Source organism: Marmota flaviventris, chromosome 1 (genome assembly GCF_047511675.1).
Source record: "Marmota flaviventris isolate mMarFla1 chromosome 1, mMarFla1.hap1, whole genome shotgun sequence".
NCBI classification, from domain to species: domain Eukaryota; kingdom Metazoa; phylum Chordata; class Mammalia; order Rodentia; family Sciuridae; genus Marmota; species Marmota flaviventris.
Genome location: NC_092498.1, coordinates 18,858,047 through 18,885,918, shown reverse-complemented (window position 1 = coordinate 18,885,918; position 27,872 = coordinate 18,858,047). Strand labels below are relative to the sequence as shown.

Genomic DNA, 27,872 nt, shown 5'->3' with positions numbered 1-27,872 from the left:
TGATATGCAAGTTAGGGATTTAGACTATTAGTGAGAGAGGAGAGTCATTTTTTCATTACAAGTGAGGGGAGTTATGGGTAAGAGGTCAGATGGGAAGAATCTTATACATAGAAACACATCTGGCTAGGCCAAGTAGAAAGTCACAAATAAAGACGTGTTAGGAAAACATGCATTTGAACTTGGTGTGTAAGCAATTCTAGGGCTCTAAACTAAATATAAAAGGACTATTTATTGCAAGGAGAAAGATGGGGTTACAAAGTTTATTTCCATCTATACCACCTCTGTCCCTGCATCTTTCTCTCTCTCACCCTCTTCCCCCTGTGTCCCTCTGTCTCACAAAGAACTTTATATGTTAATTTTCATAGCGTTGGCCACAAAAATAACATGAAAAGATATCTGCTGCCTGGTATGCATTGTGGGTTTTCGAATAAATGTTTTCTGAATAATTGACAGGAACCTATTAATAACAGACATTATTTGCCTTTGTGTATTAACCTAGCATTTCAATTTCTGTGGCTTTAGGAAATCAGCACTATTCTTCAGTATGTGGTAGGAAGAAACAAATTACTGCAGTGTCTTCATGCAAAACGGCATGTGCTGGAGTCATGGAGGCAGCTGGTAGAAATTATACTGACAGCTTGTCCCCAGGACCTCATTCAGGCAGAGGATCGACAACTGATTATTCGTGATATTTTACAAGATGTACATGATAAGGTGACATGCTTCCTAAAGTAGTTCATAAGGTTGAACAAATATATGCCATTTAAACAATATAGTTTGTCATCCTTATTTTCCATTTTAGATTCAAAGTAAAATAGAGTTGTATGATACCAGTCTCAAGGCTTTGCTTAAGAAAGGGATTAATTCTGTTAAGTAGGGGCTCCCAACTACTATAGGTATATCAGAATTGTCTAGCAAGCTTTGTAAAAATATACATAGATAGATCACTCTCCACACCTATTGAATGAGACCCTAGTGGTGAGACCATTTCTGTGAATTTCAACAACAAATAAATTAAACATCCTTATGGAATGGAATTTTGATAGGAATCCCTTCTAGTTAAGAGCGCCTGTTTCTCTGCATTATGTTTAAATTTCTCTCTATATATTAGCTTTTTTCCCTTTGAATGTTACTTATATTCCATTTTTATATTGTTTTAGTAGTTGAAAAGTTAAATATATACAAACTTGTCAATGGTAGCTGAAAGCAGGATCCTCACTCTGTTTTGCCTTTGTACTTTAAGATACTGGATGACGAAGCTGCACAGGAATTAATGCCAGTTGTCGCTGGTGCTGTGTTCACCCTGACTGCTCACCTAAGCCAATCGGTCCGCACAGAACAGAAGCAGCCATTGGTTTCAGGACCCAGAGAGGCCCATTATCCGTTAATGCTTGATAGTTCTTTCTCCTCACCTCCTCCAGCAGAGAACCCATTGGTGGGTTTTGCTTCTATTGGAGATTCTTCACTTCACATCATATTGAAGAAACTGTTAGACTTCATTTTGAAGACAGGTTTTTTTAATCTAAATTTTCTATAAATTACAACTTTTAATTTGTTTTAACTTTAATTGAAAAAATGGTTTTCAAATGCCTACATCTATTTGATTTTCCCAGGTGGTGGATTTCAACGAGTGAGGACTCACCTATATGGCTCTCTGCTTTATTACTTACAAATTGCCCAGAGACCAGATGAACCAGATACCTTAGAAGCAGGTAGAATTAGATCAATTCCTAGTCTTGTTCTGTTTTTAGAGATGATTACTTTAAAAAAGAAAATCACTTCTCCATCTTTTGGCTAAGCACACATATAATTAATGAATCTTATAATTAATGAATCTTAACATAATCATTAAAGACTAAAATCAAGGATGCATATTCAGTTCATAAGAATTATGAAGATTAGCGCATGAATACTGTAAGGGAAAAAAATACCCTCAAATAAAGTGTAAGCTTTATTTACTTCTGTAACTCTTCTTACTTACCTCTAGTTCTGTTGAACAAAATATGTCGTCCACAGAGTTGTACAGTGTCTCCCTTCCCTTTGCACAGTATATATTTAGTTGATTCTTTAAAAATGGCTTGTTAAAGGAAGTTATCAAGATGCCAGTTTAAAAACTGCTGCTATGTAGTTGTTGAAGAAAAATCACAAGGTTAATTTCATATGTAGGATATTGTTTTATTTGGTGTATTTACAAATGTTTTCTAAGGTTTGCATGAATCGTACATGAAATGTATGATCATACTATTAATTACCATTGAATATTTAAATCACCCTTATAATGGAAGTACTTTTTGTTTTTACTAAGTACTTCAACTAAAAATAATAAAGAATAAGAATGTGTTGGACATGGGGGCACATGCCTTTGATCTCAGCCTCTTGGGGAGACTAAAGTGAAAGGATCATCTAAGCCACCCATTGTGTTCAAGGTCAGCTTGGGCAACACAATGAGAACCTGTCTAAAAACAAACAAAAAAACCTATAATTTTGGAGGAAGATTTTTGTCTACATTACACCTGTTCCTTTCTTGCCAAATTTCTCAAAAATCTCAGTAAAAGATAACAGGAGATTGGTTAACAGGATAAACAGAGGATATTGATTCTCTTGGAGTCTCAATATTTATTTTGATTTAAGTATGGTTTATTATTTTTGTGATACATTGTTATTTTAGTACACAAGCATGATATGTGCATGGTGTTTGTGAGGTTCACCTGGCTGGACTAAATGGGTGGTCAGTGGTCCTTTGTGTGCATGTAGTAATGGAAAGATTTTTTGTTGTATGTGAGTTATAATTACTTAGTTATTAAACTGATTTTTATTAGAGTGTTTTTCTCTGTTTTAACTCTTTAGCAAAGAAAACTATGTGGGAAAGGCTGACAGCTCCTGAAGATGTATTTAGCAAATTACAACGAGAAAACATAGCCATCATTGAGAGTTATGGCGCTGCCCTTATGGAAGTGGTCTGTCGAGATGCTTGTGATGGTCATGAGATTGGAAGGGTAAATTAACTGTTAATATTGTTACTGAATAAGTATTTTTGACTTTCTGAATGTGTAAACTGAGTCAAGTTTTAAAACTTTAATATTTATCAGATTGTATACTTTTTATATATTTTTCTAGGTTTTCTATAATACATACAATTTTAGAATTATTTTAAAAAGATATTTTAAAAACTACTTTAACAAGGAAATGTCTAGGTTCAGCTAAAATATATACATCATCTATTTATTTATTAGTTCTAATCAGTTACACACGATAATAGAAAACTCTTTGATTCATTGTACACAAATGGAACAAAATTTTTTACTTCTCTGGTTGTGTATGAAATAGAGTCACACAATTAGTGTAGTCATATATGTACCTAGGGTAATGATGTCTATCTCATTCCACCATCTTTCCTACCCCTTTGCCTCCTCCGTCCCCCTTTGCCCCACCCAAAGTTCCTCCACTTATCCCATGCACCTACCCCCGCCATATGGATTATTAGCATCCACTTATTAGAGAACATTCGGCCCCTGGTTTTTTGAGATTGGCTTATTTCACTTAGCATGATATTCTCCAACTCCATCTATTTACCTGTAAATGCCATAATTTTGTTCTCTTTTAATGCTGAGTAATATTCCATTTTGTATATATACCAACAGTTTCTTTATCCATTCATCTATTGAAGGGCAGCTAAAATATATTTATGCCATTATGTTAATGTGTTAGATTTTGTTCAGAAATTTAACTTTCATCCTGAAAGTTTGTCTTTTATTAATAAATTGAGATTCTGTATACATATAGTTTCAACTTCTCAAGAAAACAATATAAGGAAATTTTATTGCAAGTAACCTTCTTATGAGAAAAGTTTGTAACTATTTTCAAAAAAGGCAATTATTCTTATTGATTTTGGTAGCCATCAGCATGTTTGGACTTTGTTTCATTCTTCCTTTAGATGCTGGCCCTGGCTCTCCTTGATCGGATTGTCTCTGTGGATAAGCAGCAGCAGTGGCTTTTGTATCTTTCTAACAGTGGCTATTTGAAGGTCCTTGTGGATAGCTTGGTAGAAGATGACCGTACTTTGCAGAGCTTACTCACTCCACAGCCTCCTCTTTTAAAGGCCCTTTATACTTATGAATCTAAAATGGTAAGGTTTCATTCATATTTACTTTTAGGTCAGCAGTTCTTTTACTCTGGGGCTGTAGATGTATGAAGGAAAATTAATGTGGCATACATTTATAATGTTTCTATCATATAAGCTGTAATCATTTTTAAGGAGTTTTAAATGGGGTATCTGTGTTAATAATCATCTTCTGAATATGCAGAAGACAGGATGAAGTGATCCTGAGAGGGTTAGTTGAAAAAATGGACTGCTGCTAACTTATTCAGCTTGCCAGTGTTGGTCAAATGACACCAGGTATTCCTTGAAGAGAAAGCAACAAAGTTAAAACTGTATTAGTTAACTTTTGGAAATTCCATTGTACTGATTCAGTATATACTTCATCATTTTCTAGTTCTCAAATCTGTTTTAGAAGCAGTAATGTCTTAGATTCTTCATTAATTCTTTTCTCCTTCATTTATTCAACAGGTGTTTATTAAATACCTACTATACCCAGGTGCATGATATTAAGTATTAGAAACAACTTAGTATTGGTAAAACAAACTTCCCTACCCTCCATAAGACTACATGATGATAACAGAAACTACAGTGTAATTGAATATTTAAATCATTCAAAGTACCATATGCAAGCCCCTTAGATATGTTGTACCATTGAGTCCTCAAAAAAACCTATGAGAAAGGAGGTTATTATATACCCTTGCAACTGCTCAGAACGTCTTGTCTTCGGTGGTGACTAAAGATGAGAAATGTGTCAGGAGTGTCTCATTTTTATATAAGGTCCTTGGACATGATTTCAACAGTGGTAATTTTCCTTCTGCAACTTTGTAGGCATTTCTCACAAGAGTGGCTAAGATACAGCAGGGTGCTTTAGAGCTTCTAAGATCTGGGGTGATTGTGAGACTAGCACAATGTCAAGTCTATGACATGCGCCCAGAAATGGACCCACAAGGGTAAGTGTCCACAATTAAATTGATTAGGCTCCTAGTAAAGGATAATTATGGCTCACCTGCATTACTGTATTGCCTACAGGAAAAAAATTATTTTGTTATTACTTTCTAAACTCTTAAATATGAGAATTATTATTTTCACATTACCTAAAGGGGGATGCAATTCATGTCCTGTCATTATCACTTATCTTTGCAAAGTCTCTTATTTATTAACTTTTATTTCCATGTCCTGCTTCAACTCCCTTTCAATAGGCAACCATTTTCATTTGTCTAAAAATTTAAACATTTATAATAAAAGAAAATTTATTATCACAGTATTCTGAGGCCTAATTTTAAAGATTAAGTGATTTTTTAAAACCTCATTTTAACTTATTTTAATCTTGTTTTATATTATGTAATGAACAATGTAGATTTGTTTTTGGCTCAAATATAAGAGAGGGAAATAACTTTTTGGTTTCTTATTTTTGCGCTTTGTTTTTATTTTTTTGCAGTGCTGGGAATTGAACCTAGGGCCTCACCTGTATTAGGCAAATGCTGTACCTCTGAGTGATACCTCTTACTGCATGATCAATAACCTTTCTTTTTATCTATTTCTTAGAGTCTCTGTGGCCCAGGGGAACATTAGGAGATGTTTGGGGCATTACATTTCCAAATTTTACAAATTTTCCTTAGTAAGATTTTTCAAATTTCAACTAACTCCATTTTTAGTAAGCTGTAAGTTTAGGTAAAAACACTTGTTTGTTTCACTGATATGTATATGGGATATAGAGTATTTACTGGTAGCTTCACATCTTAAGTCAACTGGCCATGTTTCCGTGCCATGTAAATAGTAAGGAATTGTTAAGATCTGATGTTAATTCTTGGAATATTACCCTCTCCTTTTTATTTTGGTTGAAATGAATCAAGCATGTTTGGCATGAGAGACCCTCCAATGTTCATCCCCACACCAGTGGATCGCTACCGGCAGATTCTCCTTCCAGCTCTCCAGCTGTGCCAGGTCATCCTCACGTCCAGTATGGCCCAGCACTTGCAGGCAGCAGGGCAGGTAAGATGAATCCATGCTTAGAGATTATTTAGTACAAAATCCTCCTTTTACAAATGCAGAAACATTGCATAAGAAGCCAGGTGGGTTGACCTCAGTCCTATTTGTGGCAGAGCTACCTACAGAAAACAGGCTCCCTTATACTTTGCCCTGAATTACATTGGTTTGTTTTATATTCTTGTTTGAATGAAATACTCAAGCAAATTAATAGACTAGTGCAATGGAAAGCAAAAGGTCAGAATTTGTTCCTCTAAAAAATAGTTACTATGCTGGTCATGGTGGTGCATGCCTGTAATCCTAGCAGCTGGGGAGGCTGAGGCAGGAGGATCACGAGTTCAAAGTCAGCCTCAGCATTAAGGCATTTAGCAACTCTTAATAAAATGCAGAATTGGTCTGGGGATGTGGCTCAGTGGTCAAGTACCCCTGAGTTCAATCCCCATAGCAAAAAAAGAAAATAGTTAACTATGATAGGAATAAGCTGGTTTTTAAGGTATAATTTAACTAGATATTTGTTTAGAGAAGAATATGCACAGAAAATATATTAAAAATAGCACCATATTTATATGCAATGTTTACAGAATGAAATAATTTAAATAAATCAATTTTCTTTAGGGCTGGGGTTGTGGCTCAGTGGTAGAGCACTTGCGTAGCATGTGTGAGGCCCTGGGTTCAATCCTTAGCACCACATATAAATAAATAAAATAAAGGTATTGTATCCATCTACAACTAGAAATTTTTTTTAAAAATTGTCTTTAACACCATAAATTAGTTTTATTTTCATTCAGACATTTATTTCTGTTTCTTTAAATTAATAATACATAATTTAATTCTCACTGTTTAATTAGGCCTATCATGATTCTGTTGTCTTCTGTTATATTGCTTTAGTATATTTGATACCTTTAGGAACTCTTTGGAAGTGCTTTGAATTCTGGTAATTTTATCTGCTTTCTTGCCATTAGGCTCAGGCTTGTCTCACCAGGATAGATGCTTCTATTTCTAAAATGATAACCCTATTTTACATTGTAGTAGTCTAGGTGACATCCTACTGCCCTTTCTACACATGGCCATTGAGTTAGTTCTTTTCTTGTTGTCTTTATGGAAATTTAAGATTTTATAGTAGCAGTGGGACATTAGACGTAAGACGTTGGTTCCCTAATACCAGTCTTGTATTGAGTGAAGTAGAATCACTAGAGCTTCTTCAGCAAGTACAGATTACTGATTCGAATTCAGTGGTGGGCGACACTAAGGATCTATGTTAAAAGCTAAAAGCTGGCACAGTTCCTGAGTGATTGAGGTACTTAGCATGTTTTGGCTTAGTCTCTGCCTTCAAGGCATTTATAATTTAGTTGAGATAATCATATGAAAGTGCTGAGAGAATCTTCCATGATGGCAGATTAAAATAAAATAAAAAGTCAAGGTGGAAAGGCAGAGTTTTGATCTCCTTTATTCTACATCAGAAAGCTTTATTTGATTGTTCCCATGTCATAGTAGTCAGACTTTTCATATTGCAATTTCTCAAATTCAGTAACCATATTATACTCATTAATTTAAAATTCTTATTCTAATTCCATTTAAACAAATAAATAATATAAGGGCCAATTAATAGTTCTCACATATTAGTACCAGGTTATACTCTAGTCTTCTGAAGTAGCTTCTAATGTTAATTTACAGACTTGGAAATAGTTCTTACCTGTAACTTAGTTTTAGTTAAATGTTTGCTTGAATTTAGTTAAATGTTTGCTTCTTGAAGATTAAATGTAAACTTGAATTTAGTTAAATGTTTGCTTCTTGAAGATATAAAATATATAAGTGCAGAAAACAATTGCTTCTCTTATTCTTCCTCATTACATTGAATTACTTGCTTCAACATTATTAAAAAGATGAATTACACATTTATAACATATTTCTTACTACTCTTCCTGTTTCTCCGTGTTGCCTATTCCATGGCTCAGGTGTTGCAGTTTCTCATTTCGCATTCAGATACCATACAAGCAATCCTCCGCTGTCAGGATGTTAGTGCTGGCTCTTTGCAGGAATTGGCTCTGCTGACAGGAATTATAAGTAAAGCAGCACTGCCTGGTGAGTTGATTGTATTGAGTGGACTTTTAATTTTTCTTTACAGACTGACATATGCTTAATGAAATCAGTTTTTTGTTATCTGGCAGCTGTGTATGATTTATTTGAAATTGGTACCACTAACAGTCACATGCCTTTTTAAGTAATATGTTATAGAAATGATATACAATCATTATTAAAAAAAATTTAAAAGTTCAAGGAGATAATTAATAACATTTAAAATATTATTTAGATGGGTGTGATGGCACATGCCTATATTCCCAGCAGCTCAGGAGGCTGAGGCAAGAGGATCAAGAGTGTAAAGCCAGCCTTAGCAACTTAGTGAAGTGCTAAGCAACTCATTGAGATAGTGTCTCTAAATAAAATACAAAATAAGACTGGGGATGTGGTTCAGTTGTTGAGTGCCCCTAAGTTCAATCCCTGGTGTATTTACACACACACACACACACAAACCTGACCCCCCCCCCAAAAAAAAAAAATCTCATTACCTATAAATTGCCAGATGTTAACATTTGATGAATAGGTTCAAACATTGTACTGTGTATGATAACTGAGAGAAAGAGGGAGAGAGAGAGAGAAATGGACACACACATGCAAAGGTGATTACCTTCTCACATGCTGTTTTAGAAAACACTTAATTTTATACAAATTTGACAGATTAAAAAAACTCAATGAAAAGAAATAAAAGGGATTGCTAAATTCTAAAAAAAATGTTTCTTCACTACAGTAGTATAGAGATATAAGCTCTTAAAAGGTCAGTATGGTTATGAGAAATTATGGAAAATAATTAAAATTTTTTGTCACTTTTTCCTCCAATATAATTCTTTACTTACATGTAAATTTTAGAATCAGTTAACTCCCAGATGTGAAAGATGAAGTGATGTGTTCTTTAACACTTCCTCTTCTACCTTCAATTTATGTTTGTATGTTATCTTTACTTTGTCAGGTTTTATAACATTTACAGTCAGATTTTAAATCACAGTACCTTTAGTTGTTTATTTTTCTTTGTATATTTACATGGATTCACTGCAAAACACCATTTCTTCTTCTCCATCCTTTTTCTTTTTGGGGGGTTATATCTTGATATTTTTAATTTTTATTATAGATCCCTTCCCTCCAGGAAAAAAAACAACATTCTCCAAATTGCTAATTGTTAAGAATGTTTAAAGGCTGTCTTTGTTTTGGAATGGCCACATGACCAACTATGATTGTCTTTTTTCCTTCAGAACATGTAGTATCAGTGATAACACTTGAATATTTATTAAGCATTTATATGCCAGACAATGTTAAAATCACTTAATTGGTTTGAGGACACAACAGTCTTAAGTAGTAAACTGTTATCCACATTTTACAGGCACAGAAAGGTTAACTTGTCCTAAGTCATATAGATAACACTGGTAGTGTAGTTTCCTAGACAGTGTGGCTTCTGTTTCTGTGTGCTTAACTATAAGCTATCTCCATTTTTTTGTTGCTCTGGAGAAGTCTTAGATAATCAGATTTCACCCACCATCCCCAAGGTCTTTTCTTCTCTGAAGATGCCTGAGTAGCTGAACAGTCTGGGTAGGGAGAAATTGAGATTTGGGAAGAGCTGTGAGCATGCCTGTTGAGGTACTTGGAGCCTGTCCCCTTCCTGAAGAGATCTCAGGGTCCTCTCTACCCAACCTGTGGTATGTCTAAGTTTCCAACTCAGTCCAGTGGTCTATAATGAGACTGAGCCAGGCCTGCCTTTATTGCCTCTACAGAGGTCCCAGTAGTGCCATGGAGTGGTTTTCCTAGTGATTTTTTTCCTTTGAGTTCTCTAAGAATTAATTACTCTCAATATGCTTGTCTGTAAATTGCGAGGTCTCCGAGAGCATTTGTTGGTTTATCGTCTTTCCTCTGTTACTTCTGAGGGATAGATAAGAATCATGAGTATGAGTTTAATACTGCTCAGTCCACCAGAAATTTCTGTTTCTTTTTCTGTCAGCCACCACCATCACTCAGTATTTATGGTATAAGTTGGCCCCTTTCCTTTTTTAGTGAAACTTCTTTCTACGTCTAAAGTCTTTAATTAAAAAGTAGTTAATGGGCTGGGGCTGTAGCTCAGTGGAAGAGCACTTGACTAGCTTGCGTGAGGCACTGGGTTCGATCCTCAGCACCACATAAAATTAAACAAATAAAATAAAGGCATTCTGTCCATTTATAACTACAAAAAATAAAATAAAAAGTAGTTAACAATGTTGAGTTTAGGAAGTTTTTAACTTTTATGGTTATAAACAAAACATTTTTCTTTTTTTTTTTTTTTTTTAAAACAAAACATTTTTCTTGAAATTTTTTAGTGTCTTTTTTTGAAATCACTAATCTAAATTTTAGATTGTATATAAATGCAGATGTGCTGCTGCAGTGTTATTAATATATAAAAAACACTTAGTCTTTGTAGAATCATATTTCTCAAAACTTTCAGGGCAAAAATCTGATCATACGCAAAACAATGTAAATTTCAGAACCTCTTTTACTATTTCTTAGTTTTTATTTTAGTATAGAACTGTATTTAATAAAGTATTCCAAATTTTGTAGGTATATTAAGTGAACTTGACGTTGATGTAAATGAAGGATCTCTAATGGAGCTACAGGGACATATTGGAAGATTCCAGGTAACTGATTCTATTTCTAAATAGCAGTTTAAAATGTGTTACAAAACATAACAGTTGTCTGGCCCATCTTCTTCATTGCTGCCTAGATTGGGCAACTCCTTTCATCTGTTTTAATTGATTCTTTATTATCTCTGAATAACATGCTTATATTGCTGCTACCTGATTTCCCATTTTGGAAATCAGCTTTGGCTTTCCATTAAAGAAAATGAGATTTTAGATCTTGTTAGTTCTTTTGTTCCACCATACAATTTGCATATTTCTCATTGCACCACACCAAAAGTCACTATAATCACATCATAATTTTGGTTATATTAATATTTAATGTTACATTATTATGACCATGTAAATGACATTTATTATTAAGCTATGGACGTTACTGCTACTTTTCTATGCAATGTTTTGTTTTCTCTAGAGTTGGTAATTGCTGCAGCTTTTTAAAAATTTGTTTGGTTTTTTATATACTTATTACTAATGTTTCTTACACTCTCCTCCAGGTTTGTAATCTCTTTTTCTTTTTTGGGGTATGTGGAATTGAACCCAGCAGTGCTTATCCACTGAGTCACATCCCCAGCCTTTTTTTATATTTTATTTAGAGACGGGGATCTCGATGTGTTGCTTAGGGACTTGCTGCTGATGCTGGCTTTGAAAATGCAATCCTCCTGCCTCAGCATCCTGAGCCGCTGGGATTACAGCCGTGTGCAACTGCATGCAGCTCCTTTGAATATATCCAAACATATTGGATAGTTTTATCAATTAGGCTTTAATTGATGTATGTAATTTTATTTTTAATTTTTTTCTCTTTCCATATTTTTTATTGGTACATTAAAATTGTACATAATAATGGGATTTGTTGTTACATATTTGTACATACACACAATATAACAACATAATTTGGCCAATATCACTCCCCAGCACTTCACTTCTCCCTCTCCACTGGTTCCTTTCCTTTAGCAATCTCCCTTTGATTTTCATAAGATCTCTGCTCCCAGCCCCCAAACCTTTCTTTTGTTATTCCTCTTTAGCTTCTGTGTGAAAGAAAATATACAATCCTTGACCTTCTGAGTTTGGCTAATTTCACTTAACATAATGGACTCTAGTTCCATCCATTTCCTGCAAGTGACATAATTTCATTTATCTTTATGGCTGAAGAACATTCTATTGTGTATAAATACCACATTTTCTTTATCCTTTCATCTACTAATGGACACCTAGTCTGTTTCTACAGTGTGGCTATTGTGAATTATGCTGCTGTAAACATGGTATACATATGTCACTATAGTATGTTGACTTTAAGTAACTAGGTCAAATGGTAGTTCTGTGCCTGCTCTTTTGAGGAACCACCATACTGTCAATCAGGCATTTTATCATAGTTTCTGGGAGCCTCCTAACCTGCTTTGATCTAAACACCTTTCCTTTTTATTTGCTACAGCATAATCATATACTAGAATTTATATTCCATTATTTTCATATAGTAATTTTCTTAACCTGTCCTCTTTTCATAAATTGTTTTTTCAGTTTTAAAAGAAAAATGTTAGGGCTACAGATGTAGGTCAGTGGTAGAGAGATTGCCTGGCCTATGTTTGATCCCTAGCACAACAAAAATATCAGCATTTTTATGTACATTTTAAAATTCTGGATTAAATGACATGGTATAACTGGGTCCAAGGATATGTCTATAGTATTTTTGACAGCATGTTAGGAAACAGCTGCCCAGAGAGGTAGTACTCTCATCAGTGAAACCCACGTGCCCTGTGTTTTTTTTTAGTCTTCTCACTTTTTTTTTACCAGTAGGGAGGGGGAAAAAAATCTTTTTGATGGATCTTTTGTAAGGTGACCTTTGGAAATGTTTAAGCATATCTATTTTATATATGTAAGGCATATTTATAAGTTTAAAAAATACTTCTATTTTGGCAAAAGAAGTTTATTTCATAATTTGATTAAAAAGTTTTGCCTTCAAACTTATTTAAACATCAGTTTACATGACAAAATGTTGTATGTTATATATATATACTGAATATTTGTTTATATATAGTGTTACCAAGTTTTAAAATAAATGCTTTCACTATATACTGATTAAGTGCAGAACATTGTGCTAATAAACTCTTTAAATATAATACAATGTCTCATATAATCCTGACAACAATCTTAGAAATGTGAACATAGAGGCTTGAGGAAATAAGTAACTTGTCCTAGGTCACATGCAAAACATTATGGCTGCTGCTGGAATCCATGTTCTGAATCCAAACCCATCTGCTAATCACTGGATGTGCTGCCAGTTTTGAAAAGTGATCCTTTCCCTCTGAGAGCCCTAGGAACAATTGTACCCTCAGGTGAAAAGTACCAGCATTTCAAGATGGCAGCATATGCATGTTATATGTCAAGACTACCTGTGTGTCCCCATCCCCCCAAAGAAATCTCTAAAAGCAACCAAAGGAGTAATGGCCTTTAAATTTGAACTTTGTAGACAAAATTGTTGTGGTTTGTCATGAAACAAATTCTAGTTGCTCTCTCATTTTCCTTTCAACTTGTGTGTCAATTAACCACTATCTCCCAAAGAATTATTAAATGCTATTTTGAACATGGCATATAAAATTCTTTGGGAAGCATTTAAATTATATTGAGGATTAATTGCTAAAAAAACATTGGTATTCTTTTAATGAATTGACTGAAAGGTGATTTTTTAATGGTGTTACCTTTAGTTGGCTCATTTGGAAGTAAGATAACAGACGTTTTTAAGAGCAGTTCCACTTCCCATTAATTTTTTTTTTTTTCATATCTCAAGAAGAAAAAGAGTTTACTAATTTTGAACAATATCTTTTTCTTTCTTAGCGTCAGTGCTTGGGACTGTTAAGTCGCTTTGGTGGCTCCGACAAACTGCGACAGTTTAAATTTCAAGATGATAATGTGGAGGGAGATAAAGTGAGCAAGAAAGATGAGATTGAACTTGCCATGCAACAGGTAGGAGGGGGTGAGAATTGTTGGGAATATGCCACAAGATTTTTGTGTTTTGGGAAAACTCTGTTGAAAATAACAGGTGTATAATTTTAGAAGTTGATTTACAACCTGGGTCTTCTTTAAATCTAGATTTCTATGGTATTAAACTATTTAGGGGACAGATATTTTTTTCTTACTGCTGTTCTTCCATTGTAGATTTGTGCCAACGTAATGGAGTATTGCCAGTCACTCATGCTACAGAGCTCCCCTACGTTTCAGCATGCTGTGTGTCTCTTCACCCCTAGTCTTTCAGAAACCATTAATAGAGATGGACCGCGGCAAGGTGAGACCAGTTTTGTCCTGCATCTGAGGGATGAAGGTGCCATTATCATGATGTAGATCTTCATTCTGGTTTAATGAGATGCAATTTTTTTCTTTATATGAGTCATTAATGGGGAAATTTTAAAATAACTCTTTAAAGAAGGTGTGGGAGGTACTATTGTCAGACCCACATATAAACCTGGAGAATTCAAGAGAACGGAAAAATTCATGATTTTCTGAGGCTAACTCTAAAAGAGCCATGTGGGGGAGTGTAGTTTTAAATAGTACTTGAGATCCCAAAGAAAAAAATCTAGATTTGGAGTGTAAGCTAGCTGGGTAAAGAAAATGAAATACAACAGGCAATTTTGTATGTTAAGTCTGATTAAGCTGAATTCAGTGACTAAATTGGGTTTTGTATTGTAGTTACAAATTTATATAACAAGGCAAAGTAAATTTAGATACCAAGTAGGCTAACTTATCTTCTGACGAGTCAGTAGGGAAGATACAGAATATGGGGCAGGATTATAAATTTTTAAAGCTGTTATCCTGTGGGCACTAAAAAGACAAAGCCCATTAGTATTCAGTAGTTGTAATGGAATAGACTGGTGGTGATTTCAGAAAGTCTGTGGTGTGACTTTTGAGAATGTTATTTTAATAGCATATTACCTTATTAGATATAATTATGCTAAGAATTCCAACTCTACTATAAAAGTGTCCTAGCTAATAGGACTATATTCTTTTGAAAATTGAGGTATTATTTACATACAAAAAATTCAGTCATTTTAGATATACAGTTTGAATAATTTTAGTAATAAAATAAGCATTTGTATACCTATTATCACAATCAAAACATATAAATTTTTTCCTCTTCTTTAAAGGTTCTTCTTGTTCCTTTGCATTTAATCGTTTATTTTAACCCCTGGCCCAGACACCTACTATTCTGTTTTCTGATAGTATATCTGCATTTTTTTCCATAGTGTCTGTCTGCTTTTGTTTGTATTATGTCTAGGGCTTTTGGTTTTCTGTTGGCAAGGCACAGAGAAAACAGAAATTTATTTGGTATGATCTGTTTTTCATTCTTGAAAGCAGAAGTTCTACTTTTTTTTTTTTTTTTTTACTTTTGAGGTGTGTGTATGTTGTTGAGGATTGAACTAAGGGACTTATGCATGCTAGGCCAGCACACTACCACCATGTCACATCCCCAGCCCCGCAGAAATCTTCATAAAAGATACCTTTTATTCAATGAATTTGTTTGAAGTAATCTTTCATAGATGAGAATATTCCTTAAAGAAATTTGGAAAGTGGCTATAGAGATTTATAGTCTATAGGTTAAAAGTCATTTAAACTAGAAGTATAAAATACCTCTTGACTTGGTTAAGTAAATTAATTCTACATGGTTCAGTTTCCCCCCACTCAAAAAGTTGATTGTCAGGGGATTACTCTAGAATAAAAAGGGACCATCTTGAGAGGATTCCAACCCTACATCCTCAGCATAAGGGTTAAGTTACCTTTCCCATTCAGGTGGCTCCAATGTGAAATGAGGGGTTACCTTTACTTTAGAAGGCCTGGGATGACTGGAAATCTTGCCCAGAGTTCCCTTTCTGCCAGCAGTCTGGCTGGGCACAATCAGGAGCCACTTGTCAAAAGAAACTAACTTTATTTTTAGAACCACACAAGCCAAACAAAACAGCCTCTCAGGAAAAACCCTCAGAGCCCCAACTGCCACCACCGGCTTCCCACAAGCCTCTCTCTCCACCTCAAGCCTCTCCACCTCCCACAATCCTCCTGCTCTTGAGGCCGATTGGCTGGGTCGCGTGGGCGGAGCCAAAAAAGTCCCCCAATGAGCAGCTCCCTGGTCTGAAAGGGCAGGGAAACAGCCCAATGAGCATCACCGCAGAGGAGCCAATCAGCTAGATGTTGCTGGGGCCGCTGTGAGCCAATCATCAGCCGGCAGCTGGAAGTTTGCTGGGGCCCCTTCAGCTGTGGCTCTCAACACCTTTCCATTCAGGGGAATGGGTTCCCAGCAGGAACTTTTAGGCTGATCTGTATTCCCTTTCTAGCAATTGGCAAATGAACATCAGTCTGTTAATCTTTTAGGTCTGTAGTTGATGGAGACTGCTGTGTCAAAAAGGCAATGCTTTTGTTCCCCTCGCCAGATATTCAAACAAAACTGTAATTTTGTCATTTATTATATGCTAATAATACATCACTTATAATTTTTAAAATTTTATTTAGTTGCTTTTTCCTTCCAAGGCAGTCTTGCATACCATGACATTTATATTTAATACTTTAAAAAATCAATTTTATGAAGCTTTATAAACTGGTCAACATTTTTCCTTAGACTTTTTTAGGGTTAACAGCCTCATTTTCCTCTGTCAATTTTAGGCACGAGAGCTTGTAGATATGTAATAGGTTTGAAAACAGACAATACAAAGTAGTAGTCAAGAACACAAGTTGATGACAAACTGCCGAGATTTGAATCCCAGTTCTACTAGTAACAATTGGTGTGACTTCAGAGAATTTAGTTACCTTCTTTGTGCCTCAGGTTTTTATCTGTGAAATGGAAATAACAAACTCTCCTCCAACGAATTGATTACAAGAATTAAATGTGTTAATATATGGAAAGTAGTATTATTTTCCATAGTAGTAGTACCTGGTCCTATTAGTAGTAATTGTTTGCTCTTATTATTATTGTTGGGGTTATCATGTAGTATATTACTTATTATTTGTGATCCAGAGACCCTTTCCTGCAGGACTTTTACTTCTTAGATCACATAGCCCTAGGCCCCTATGGAATCTGTTTCTGTACTTCAGTTCTCACAAATCATCCTCATCTGATGTTTGCTAGCCTTTGAATGCTCTAGTATTTTCTAGACTTGAGCAAGTCAGTATAGTGAGAACTTCTGAAATGTTTTAGAGTCCTCTGAGCATTAGACCATATGCTAATTCTTTGAGGATATCGTTGTCATTTGGGTATTAGGCTACTCAATTTCACCAGGAGAAGGCTCTCAGTAATGACATATTTTGAAGACTATAACATCTTCACTGAAGACTAGAAAAGAAAATCTGTTTAGGAAATCCTGATTGGTTTTAGCATCTGTTGATAATATATCCCCCTCACATGACATCTGTGAAATCTGACTTGAGAGCAAAATTAAGGGAGTTGGTAGTGAAAGAAGCAAATACAATCCCCCTTTCGGCATCTTGGCAGTTTGGGCCACTAAACAACTATTATCTCCAAATCAAGCTTGAAATGACCAAGGTATTTCCAAGACATCCCCCAGTCATTAGAAGAAATTGCTCTAAGGATGGTATCATTATTGCTCCCTAGTTCTTCTGCAAATAACTTTATGGTATCCCACTGTTGCTTTGCACCTTTGTTGAAAGGTAGTCAGGTAAAAGGCAGATTATCTTATTTAGCTGGGCATGATGGCATATTCCTGTAATTCCAGAGACTAGGGAGGCTGAAGCAAGAGTTTGAGGCCAGTCTCAGCAACTTAGCAAGACCCTTAGCAACTTGTCAAGACCCTGTCCCAAGTTAAAAAATTAAAAGGGTCAGGGTTGTATTTCACTGGTGAAGTACCCTTGGGTTCAATCCCCAGTACGAAACAAAACAAAACAAAAAACCTAGTTTTGCTACCCAAATAAAATTGTAGGGCTGGGGATATAGCTCAGTTGATAGAGTGCTTCCCTCACATGCACAAGGTCCTGGGTTCAGTCCCCAGCACCACACACACACACACACACACACACACACAAAATGTAGTAAAACACTTTTTAACATTTAAACCCATTTATAGATTTGCAGTATTTCAGTTAGTGTTCTTCTGGTACCTTGAAAAGAATGACTGAGCATTCAATTCAATAACCAGAAAGATGTAGTCTATAAATGAACCCTAGATAACTACAGCTAATTGGTGAGGCAGAGATTACTCACCTAGGGCTAAGCACTACCAAATTTGTGTGTCTGCATTGCAGGTTGAGGGGTAAAGGTAGAATACGTATCTTTCATAAAGTTTACAAAGTGGTCTTCATCCAATAAAGGAAAAACTCTGCTGATGTCCACCACCCACATTTCTTTCTCTCTGTCTCTCAAGGTCTCCAGTCTTACGTCTGTACCTGATTATAATCACTCCTAACCACTTGTTTTTTTGAACTATCGCTGGTGTTTAAATGTAGTCATAGGTTACTTTTAGTGGTAACTTACATGTCCTTAAATTCTGGAATATCCATTATTTTATGTGGGTCATTTGAAATTCATACAAAATAGGCTGGGCACAGTGGCATACACCTGTAATCCCAGTAGCTAGGGAGGCTGAGGCAGGAAGATCATGGGTTCAAAGCCAGCCTCAACTTAGTGAGGCTCTAAGCAACTTAGTGTGACCCTGTCTCTAAAATACAAAAAAGAGCTGGGGATATGACTCGGCGTTTAAGTGACCCTTAGTTCTAGTCCTGGTACCAAAAAAAAAAAAATTCTTGCAAAGTGTTTGTAAGTGAAACATAGTTTTATGTCATCTACTAGATACCCAAGCTCCAGTGGTTCCATATTGGCGCTTACCTGGTTTGGGCATTATTGTCTACCTGCTGAAACAGAGCGCCAGTGATTTCTTCAGCTACTACGACAGTCACCGACGTAGTGTCAACAAGCTACAGAATGTAGAGCAGCTTCCTCCAGATGAGATAAAAGAGGTATGAATCTTGAGATGGGAACTTGAGAAACTTGCTTTCACTAATCAGGGCTAGAGTACTCATCCCAGACTTGGGAGTGAGGATGATACATGCAGCTAGACTGAAGGAATTGCCTGATTCTTTTGTTAGACTGGAAGGAGAGTCTCACCTTTGCACCAGGCTCATAGCATGGACATTCTTGACTGAAAAACAGTCAAGTAAGTGCTGGGGTTGTAGCTCAGTGGTAGAGTGTCTGCCTAGCACACGTGAGGCACTGGGTGAGGCACTGGGTGCTGTACGCCTGTAATCCCAGCAGCTCGGGAGGCTGAGACCAGGCAGATCCCAAGTTCAGAGCCAGCCTCAGCAGCGGCAAGGCGCTAAGCAACTCAGTGAGATCTTGTCTCTAAATAGAATACAAAAAAAGGTTGAGGATGTGGCTCAATCCCTGGTATAAACAAACAAATAAATAAATTGTGTTCATCTATAAGTAAAAACAACAACAAAAACCCACTAGTCAAGTAGCTTCTGTTGAAGCAAATAGAAAGCTGGCCTTTAATTAATGAGTTTTGGGTAATTTCCACTCTAAAATCTATGCAGACAGTGGTGTTTATGTTACAGATATTTTGGTGGTAAAACTGTTGTAGTTAAAGCAGCGTCCTGGGGTTTCATAAATTGACTTCCAGACCACTCACGTATAATCGAATCAAGCCTTTATTGAAGCATATTGGTGGTGACTGACCATAACATAAAGTTGTTCCCCTGATCAGCCCTGAACAATTGCAAGGGCGCTCCTTTTAAGCCTGAAAACCGCAAAAGGGATGTTTGGGGGTCCCACCAATGCAAGCAAGTCAGGTTACAGAAGCAGGAGAGTACAGAGAGTCAGGCAGCGGGACGCTTAGCCAATCACAATTAGCCCAGCCACCCCAGTTACAGAAACAGAGCCCTGTTACCCTAGTTACAGAAACAATGCCCCATTAGGTAGTCCCATGTTCTTAAAGGTTTCTATAGCAAAAGGAAAAGAACATCTTGCCCTGGTCATGACCCTTCTACTTGGCATGGTTGTTTTACAAAATGGAGTTACTAAATAAAATAGAGTCACTTTGGCTTGACTATCACAAAACTTAGGTAAATGTCTCTGTTTTCAGCATCCTTAGTATCCTTTTAGTGAATTTTTCAAACAAATGGGATAGCACATCAGACTTCACCGCTTTCTCAGTGACCCAGAATCATTCTCTTTTCCTTTCTGTACCTGAAGATACCAAGTTACTGGGTTTGCACCCTGACTAGTTTGCTTTATTTTCTATTTGGCACAGCCGAGCTCTAGGACACCTCTTGGCCAATTCTTAGGTCCTGCTGAAGTATCTTGGTGCTCCATGGCAGCCTGGATATTGAGCTATTTTGCCAGTCCTGGTTTACACCAGACTTCAGTGACAAAAATTCTATGTCATTCGTGTGATTGGTTAAAGCCTACTCCCTTTTGCCACTCTTCTGATAATCACAGGGAACATTTATTGAGTCAGTTGTGAGCTACATATTCTAGCTGAATACAAAGGCAGGTCTTGGTGCTACTACCATTTGTCTGTGAGGAAACTTAGGCACAGAAGACTAGGATAACTTGCCCAAAGACAATGGGTGAGGCAGACTTACTAGCTTTAGGCTATTCCTGAAACTATGTAATTTATATCTGATAGTCCTTCCTCTTTGTTGTATAGTTTGTTGGCAATGCTAAAAGAGTTGTCCCTCGGGCTGTGAATTCCAGGACCCCCTGCGGATGCCATACTCCTAGGAGCTCAAGTCCCTTATGTAAAACAGCATAGCATCTATCTGTATATAACTTTTTTTTTTTTTAATGGTGCTGGGAATTGAACCCAGGGCCTGTACATACAAGGCAAGCACTCTACCAGCTGAGCTATATCCCCAGCCCCTGTATATAACTTAATGCTCATCCTCCTGTAGGCTTTAAGTCTTCTTTGGTTACTGAATGCCTAATACAATATAAATGCCATATAAATTATTGTTATACTGTATTGTTTAGGGAATAGTAACAAGGAAAAAATCTATATGCTTAGAATAGATGTAGTTTATTTATTGTTTTTAAATGAGTTTGATCTGTGTTTGCTTGATTGTGCAGATGCGGGATGTATCCAGAAATATAGTGGCGTGTGCATTCCACCAGCCCCTCTTCAGTACACCTTCTGTCAAACCCAATGTCAGAATATTAAATTGAACCACTGTGCTAATGTGTATGCCAAATTAGAAGTGCTCAGGGAGATTTTAGTTAATGATCATATGTTTACTGTGCCCTAGAAGAGTATATTTATTTTTCTTCAGAAGATACCTGACAGCTGTTAAATTCTCCCTGGCATTGTTTCACCTACTGCTTGAAGAACTTTTGTTTTGTTTCAAGGTGACAGGAAATTCAGGGTTGTTGGGCCCTTTAGCAGGTTGGAAAGTCTTTTTCTAGGTCAGATTTTTCTCAAAGGGCAGCAGGTGAACATTCATTTATGAATCTGACTGCTTCTTTGGCTCTTATTTGTAGATAATGAACTTTTTGTCTGCAAGGATTTTTAAATCTGAGTGTTTTTCACAGCACTTATCACAGTGACCTTCTTATAGTAGATTTTTGTTAAATTTGTTACAATTTATGTCACTTTTATGCTACATTTATTTCTTTTTCTTAGCTGTGCCAGTCTGTGATGCCTGCTGGTGTTGATAAAATCTCCACTGCCCAGAAATATGTTCTAGCGAGAAGGCGTTTGGTGAAGTTGATCAACAATCGAGCTAAGCTGCTTTCCCTTTGTTCTTGTATCCTTTATGAAGTCATCGACTTGAGTGGTGACCTTTAAATGGAGGAACTGTGTACTTATTCTCACATTATTTGGCCACAAAAACCCAGTGGAAGGGGACAGAATTATTGTTAATTTTCTCCAGTAAATGCCCAATCTATTTCCAAATTATAAATTTTTTTTCTTTTAGGGTAGCTAATAATATATGCAGACTTTCTCTCTGGGAAGGAGGTAAGGACTTAAGACAGGGAATACAGCACCCTGCCACCTCCCCTTCTTCCTTTCAGCACCCCATGGTGCTTTCTCTTACCTCACTGGAACCTTACCTGTCTGCTAGACTGAGGTTATAGATGCATCATTATGTGAGTACAGTCTCTCCTTTACCCCTCCTCAGAAACTGGCTAGTAAAATAGTATAATGAGATTATTGTCCTTTAATATGAGCTCAGTTATCATAGAGACCTGCTTATTTATTCTTTGGCGCCATCTGGAGTACTATTTGTTACATTGCACACCCACGGATTCTCAAGATTCCTTATTTGCCTCCAGAACCTTATTTAAAAACAGAAGACTACAAGGTAAACTTTATTTTGAAAATTATGCACATTAGTGCCTTGTAACTAGTGACTTTTTTTTTAAACAAAGCCTCATTATGTTAGTCTCGTGTCAGACTCCTGGATTCAAATCAACCCCTTGCCAACTATTTTTGTTTATTTATTTATACTTATTTTTATTGGTAAATTATACATAAAGTGAAATTTGTTGCTATGTTCCAGGTGTCTAAGAGTGAATTGGGTAATTGAGATCTACTTAGTCATAGATGTAGCTATTTTTTGTATATTACTTTCTGTCCATGGGAAATTACGGTGAGCATAACAATATTTTAGGGTCTTCTTGTCAATTGTTCTTTAGTTTCTTGATGTTAAGGGCTGACTTAGCTCTAGAGTCCTTTGATCACAGATAGTTTTCCAGAAGAACAGAAATGGGTCATCCACTAGGCTGGAATTCTTAGTGATTGCTAGAGGGAGCCACTTTGAGTGACTCTCAGGTGGGAAGAAACAAGAAAACCTTGAGATCCCTGGCTTGAGTCAGTGAAATAGCTTCCATGGCTGCAGGAGTTTCATTCTTGACCTGCATTGTTCACTTTTAGCATGTAGATCACTAGTAGATCTGTACTTACGAAGATATCTTGACTATGTCTTTTATCTCTAGATTCCTTCTCCTCAGAAACCAATCTGGATTTTAAAAGTGGGTTGACTGTAGTAAACCAACATGATATAGACCAGGTAAGGTTCCAGTCTCATATGCTTATTTATTTTTTCCTCTTTATTAAAGGAAAAGGGAAAGCCCTGTAAGTCAATAAAGATTATAATTTTCAGAGTTGCATATTACAGACCTGATTTGAATTCTGGCTTGGCTCATTAATACCTGTGTGGCTTGTAGCAACCTAACTTCCTAGCCTCTCCTTCTTTATCTAAGTACTGGGAATGATAATTCAACCTCGGAAGGTCTTGTCAGAATTAAATGAGGTTTTTTGTATGTGAAGTTCCCAGTGGGGTACCAGGAATATGTTAACTGCTGAGTAATCAGTAGGCATTGTGACTGTGTGTTAGCTATAAGTAATTGAGATATCTTGTAAAGGAAGAGGATTTATTGTGGCTCACAGTTTTGGAGGCTCCAGCCCAAGACTGGGCAAATCCAGTGCTTTGGGTCTACAGTGTGCATGCTGAGTGGCAGGTAGAGCAAGGTGTTTATCTCATGGCCAGAGAGAAAGTGAAAGGCCATAGTCACTCTTCAAGCGTGCCCTCTGGTGACCCAAGAACCTCTCACTAGGCCCCACCTCCTAAAGATTCTATCACCTCCCATTACTGTGGGGACCAAGCCTTTAACACATGGACCTTTGGGGGACCATAGCAGTGTGGAAATCCTATCTTTTGATTAGCTTTGTAGAATTTTTAGACACAGTCTCTCTTAGCACTTAATTTTTTAGAAAATAATGGTGAGATTATAACCATTAAAAATTCTACTATAGTAGTCTATCAATAACAGGTAGCATTATGCTCTTAGTAATCTCTTGATCAATAGTATTGGAAAAAATGAAAAACAATTGAAATGAAAACCTCATATTAAATTAATACCAAAGTCTTGATTCTAACAAACTGTATTAGGATGTGATATTAGGGACAAAGTGTTGCAATTAGATCTTCCAGTGGGCATCTGAATGCCCTTGGCCATGATTTGATAAGCCTCTACTCTTCTCATTCCTCCTTGCTGCTGCCTTTCTTAAAGCTGAAAGGTTGAGCCTTATCAGAAAAGAGAGGTGCAGTTATAGCAGCCTGCAGAGATGTCCTGGGTAGCATACTCTCATCCTAGGCCTGACTGCATTCATTCCTAAGTGAAAGAAGCTTGTTTTTTTGGCCAGGCTTGTGTAGGGAAGTTAGTACTAAGTGAGACCATGTGCAGAATTAGGCAAAGAATAGATCCTCCAGAAGATGTTTGTTTGTTTATGTATTTATCTATTTATTTATTTTGGTGCTGGGGATTGAACCCAAGGCCTTGTGCATACAAGGCAAGCACTCACTCTACCACTGAGCTGAATCCCCAGTCCTAGAAGATGTTTATTAATAAAAACATGTTGAATGGCTGACTGGTACGGTTCCATTTAGAGTCATCTGTTACAAAGCTAAGGGAAGAAGTATAGGATAGTCTCACTGGGTGCTGTGATTTTAATGCAAAAGTGAAGGCAATAAACATCAGAAAGATACTTCTGAGATTACATATGTATTCTAAATAAATATGAATTCTAAAGTATATACTAGGTCTAACTATACCCCATTGATATTTTTTAAAAATTACAAAATAAAGTAGAAAGTAAAACCTTCTTTCCCACCTGCATTTTTTCTTTCTTTCCCCAGAAGAAACCACTCTTAACTATAGTTATTTCTTGTATGGCTCTTTTGCAGTTCTTTTTATGTGTATGTCAGTACATCAACATGAATGGTTGTTATTATTTAAACATCTTAAAATTTACACATTTATACAAGAAAGGTAAGGCAAAAAAATCACTAGGCTCATACCAAGAAATTCCAAGGTAGAAACTGTGAATGTCTATTTAATTTGGTACCACATTACAAAAATCCAAGCATATTTTACCCTGGTAAGACTACATTGCAAAGTGGAAATATTTTAAATTTAAAGACATAGAATGAAAGAAATATTTGAGACAACAATTTTAATAATACAGTGTTATCTGTATTACCTCTAGCTTCAGGCTGATGCCATCAACGCTTTCGGAGAATCACTACAAAAGAAACTCCTGGACATTGAAGGATTATATTCAAAAGTTCGATCTCGTTATAGTTTCATACAGGCTCTTGTCAGACGTATCCGTGGCCTACTGAGGATATCAAGGAACTGAGCCTGTTCTTTTGCTCTTCAGTGGAAGAGATAAATTGGGAAACACTGTCTTCTTTTTATAGTTTGTTTCTAAATTATGACCAAAAAATATTTTGCTATTTCTTTCTTTATATATGGACATTTTTTTCTGTAAACTCTTTGCCTCATTTCATCCTCACTTGTAAAAAAAAAAATAAATCTTTTTTAAAAAAACAAAGCAAATGTATGGTCACTCTTTTGAAATTTTAACTAGGACATGATCAACATTACTGAAAATCTAACAAATTTCCACATTAGTAGTTTGCCCCTAAAGACATTCTGAACATTAAAATAAAGGCATAGTCTGGGAACCCTGACTTTTTTTGCTCATTGTACTTACATTATAATTTTATGATATTCATGGTTACTCCATGGGGTAAGGTGGATAAAGAGCTCTTGCCATCCTTTGTTATTGAATAGTCTGCAATACCTGAAAGCATATTATAGAAATGCTCAAAAAGTCATCTCTCTCCTAAAATTAGGTTTTACCCTTTTTTCCTTTTCAGCACATAAAATGACAGTATGTTAATTTGCATTTGTTCCTTACAAATAATTGTGACATTTCTCAATCATCTTTCAATATTTCTCATTAATATAATGGGTATCTCTAGGATTAAAAAAATTATATAATCACCACTATTTCCCAGTTATATTCAAGTGACTGTGTCATCTGAGGGAACATTTTTTCCTTTCCAACCAGCAATTATTTTAACCTAATATATAGGAGAGACTACTAAGAGGGGAATAAGTCTTGATTCATGTAGAAACAGAAAATTAATACTTAGTTCTATGGTGTTGTGGTGTTTCTTTTTTAAATCTAATAAAATTTCCATGACTTAAGTATTTTTTTAAAGGCTTGATTATTGTTATATTCTGAAGTTGATTTATTGCCCACTAGTTATAAACAATAGTCTTTAGCTGGACAATAGTTAATAGAAATCTTAGTGGGAGGTAAATGAATGAAATGAGTGGATCCAAAATAACTCTCCTCATGTCTGTTGCTCCACTGCTCAGATAAAAACACACACATACTTTTTTTTTTTTTTGGATGGGGATGAACCTAGGGCCTCACACAAGCTAGGCAAGTGTTCTGCCACTAAGCTACACCCCAGCCTGCATATAGTAATAATCTTTTATTTGGAACACAGGCTCACTTCCTGAATGAGCAGCAAAGCTGTGCATGGAAACTAAGCACTTTATAAACCTGTGAACCCTTCCATACTAGATATTTGCTAAATTTGGAATTGAAATTGTGGGTTTACTAAACACCATTATCTTGTTTTCTTATTTCTTCCAAAAATGTAGCTGATTGTAGATCAGAAGTTGGGGCAGTGGAGAAGTGTGAGGGAGTTGGAGGAAGGACTGTAGCTTTATTGTGGTGCTGACCAGAAATGCTTTTTTTCTGACAAGCAGCAACCTGCTTGGGCTTTGTTACCTAGGGCAAAGGGTGTTGGGTACAGCCTGGCCATTCAGCCAAGCAAAGGGGAGGAAACCAGGGTTAGATACTTTTTTTTTTTAAAGTTAGCATTTCAAGCAAAGGTTCATCTAATCCTCAAAAATACTAAATTGATGTACGATTTTAATTCATTTTTATTGAGTTCATTAGTTTGTTGGTGTTGGGAAACAAGTGTACTCTCTTCCTAGTCGTTATCACTATAGTTTTGACAAATGGATGACATGCAAATTAACATGTCTTATTTGAACTATACACATTCTAGCCTGTTCCAAATATTTGTCTATTGTTTTCCCAACTCTTAAAAATTTTTGAATTAGAATAGTTGGAAGAAAACTAAAAACCAAATACTTTTTACCTAGATTCAAATTCTCAATAATTTGCATATCTTTATGAGTATGTGTTTGTGTTTATACATATGTATCTAATTTTTTCCTTAACTTGTAATCATGACACTATCCCTAAATATTTTAACAAGAACAATATTTTCTTCTGAACTACAATTATCACATTTAAGACATTTGATAAAAAAATATTTTCTAATAGTATGTCCATATCAAAATTTTCTCAATTGATCAAAAAATGTACTTTAGAACTTTCATTGGACCTAGGATCTGATCAAGAATTATACATTATAATCAGTCATTTTATTCTTAAACAGTTCCTTACCCTTTTGGTGGGGAAGGTGGTAAAGTACTTAAGCAATTTTGAAAAAGCTTCCACACTTCCACACTTCTTTTGATTAGATTCAGGTTAAACATTTTCAGTAAGAATCCAACTGTATAGGTGATCTTATAACTGTGCCTTAAATACATCATATCAGAGCCCTGTGCATGCCTGTAATCCCAGTGGCTCAGGAGGCTGAGGCAGGAAGATCGTGAGTTCAAAACCAGCCTTAGCAAAAAAAAAAAGATATCAGGAGATTCATAACAGACTCATGATATTAAGTTTGATCTCTTGGTCAAGATGGTGTTTAACACACATCTCCATTATACAGGTTATTTCTTTCCCATTGTAATAAGTAATCTGTGGGTGATAACTTTGAAAACTTAACAACCATTGTCTTAATTCGAGTATTTTATTTAAAAATTAGGTTCAATCATATAAATAATATAATCAATATAATAAGCATCAAGATACTTAGGCTTACGTCATACACCCAATTTATTATTCATTTTTTTCCTCAGGTCTTGTTTTTTGTGAAAAGAAATATGGTAGATATCATTGAAGCCTCTGTGAAATCCCTGATCCCACTGTCCTACTTCCCTCTCAAGAACTGATCGTTGGGGCTGGGGATGTGGCTCAAGCGGTAGTGCGATCGCCTGGCATCCGCGCAGCGCTGGGTCAGATCCTCAGCACCACATACAAATAACGATGTTGTGTCCACTGAAAAACTAAAGAATAAATATTAAAAGATTCTCTCTCTCTCTCTCAAAAAAAAAAAAAAGAACTCATCGTTAATCCTATCCATATGTTTTA

At 35.9% G+C, this 27,872-nt stretch overlaps 1 protein-coding gene across 4 annotated transcripts in view; it reads left to right on the top strand.

Moving 5' to 3' along the window:
• Positions 1-25,123, top strand: part of Nup205 (nucleoporin 205) — a 68,509-nt gene extending 43,386 nt beyond the window's left edge. For all 4 annotated transcript variants that reach the window (XM_027952190.2, XM_071611791.1, XM_071611798.1 and 1 more), the window contains exons 28-43: positions 523-714; positions 1,244-1,511; positions 1,614-1,712; positions 2,848-2,996; positions 3,935-4,126; positions 4,928-5,049; positions 5,953-6,091; positions 8,041-8,167; positions 10,721-10,797; positions 13,627-13,755; positions 13,948-14,074; positions 18,575-18,741; positions 21,402-21,525; positions 21,955-22,083; positions 22,718-22,791; positions 24,771-25,123. In XM_027952190.2, coding sequence (XP_027807991.2) covers positions 523-714; positions 1,244-1,511; positions 1,614-1,712; positions 2,848-2,996; positions 3,935-4,126; positions 4,928-5,049; positions 5,953-6,091; positions 8,041-8,167; positions 10,721-10,797; positions 13,627-13,755; positions 13,948-14,074; positions 18,575-18,741; positions 21,402-21,525; positions 21,955-22,083; positions 22,718-22,791; positions 24,771-24,923 — 2,268 coding nt within the window. In that variant the 3' untranslated portion in view covers positions 24,924-25,123. The remainder of the gene's footprint in view (positions 1-522; positions 715-1,243; positions 1,512-1,613; positions 1,713-2,847; positions 2,997-3,934; positions 4,127-4,927; positions 5,050-5,952; positions 6,092-8,040; positions 8,168-10,720; positions 10,798-13,626; positions 13,756-13,947; positions 14,075-18,574; positions 18,742-21,401; positions 21,526-21,954; positions 22,084-22,717; positions 22,792-24,770) is intronic.
• The last annotated feature ends 2,749 nt before the right edge of the window (positions 25,124-27,872 follow it).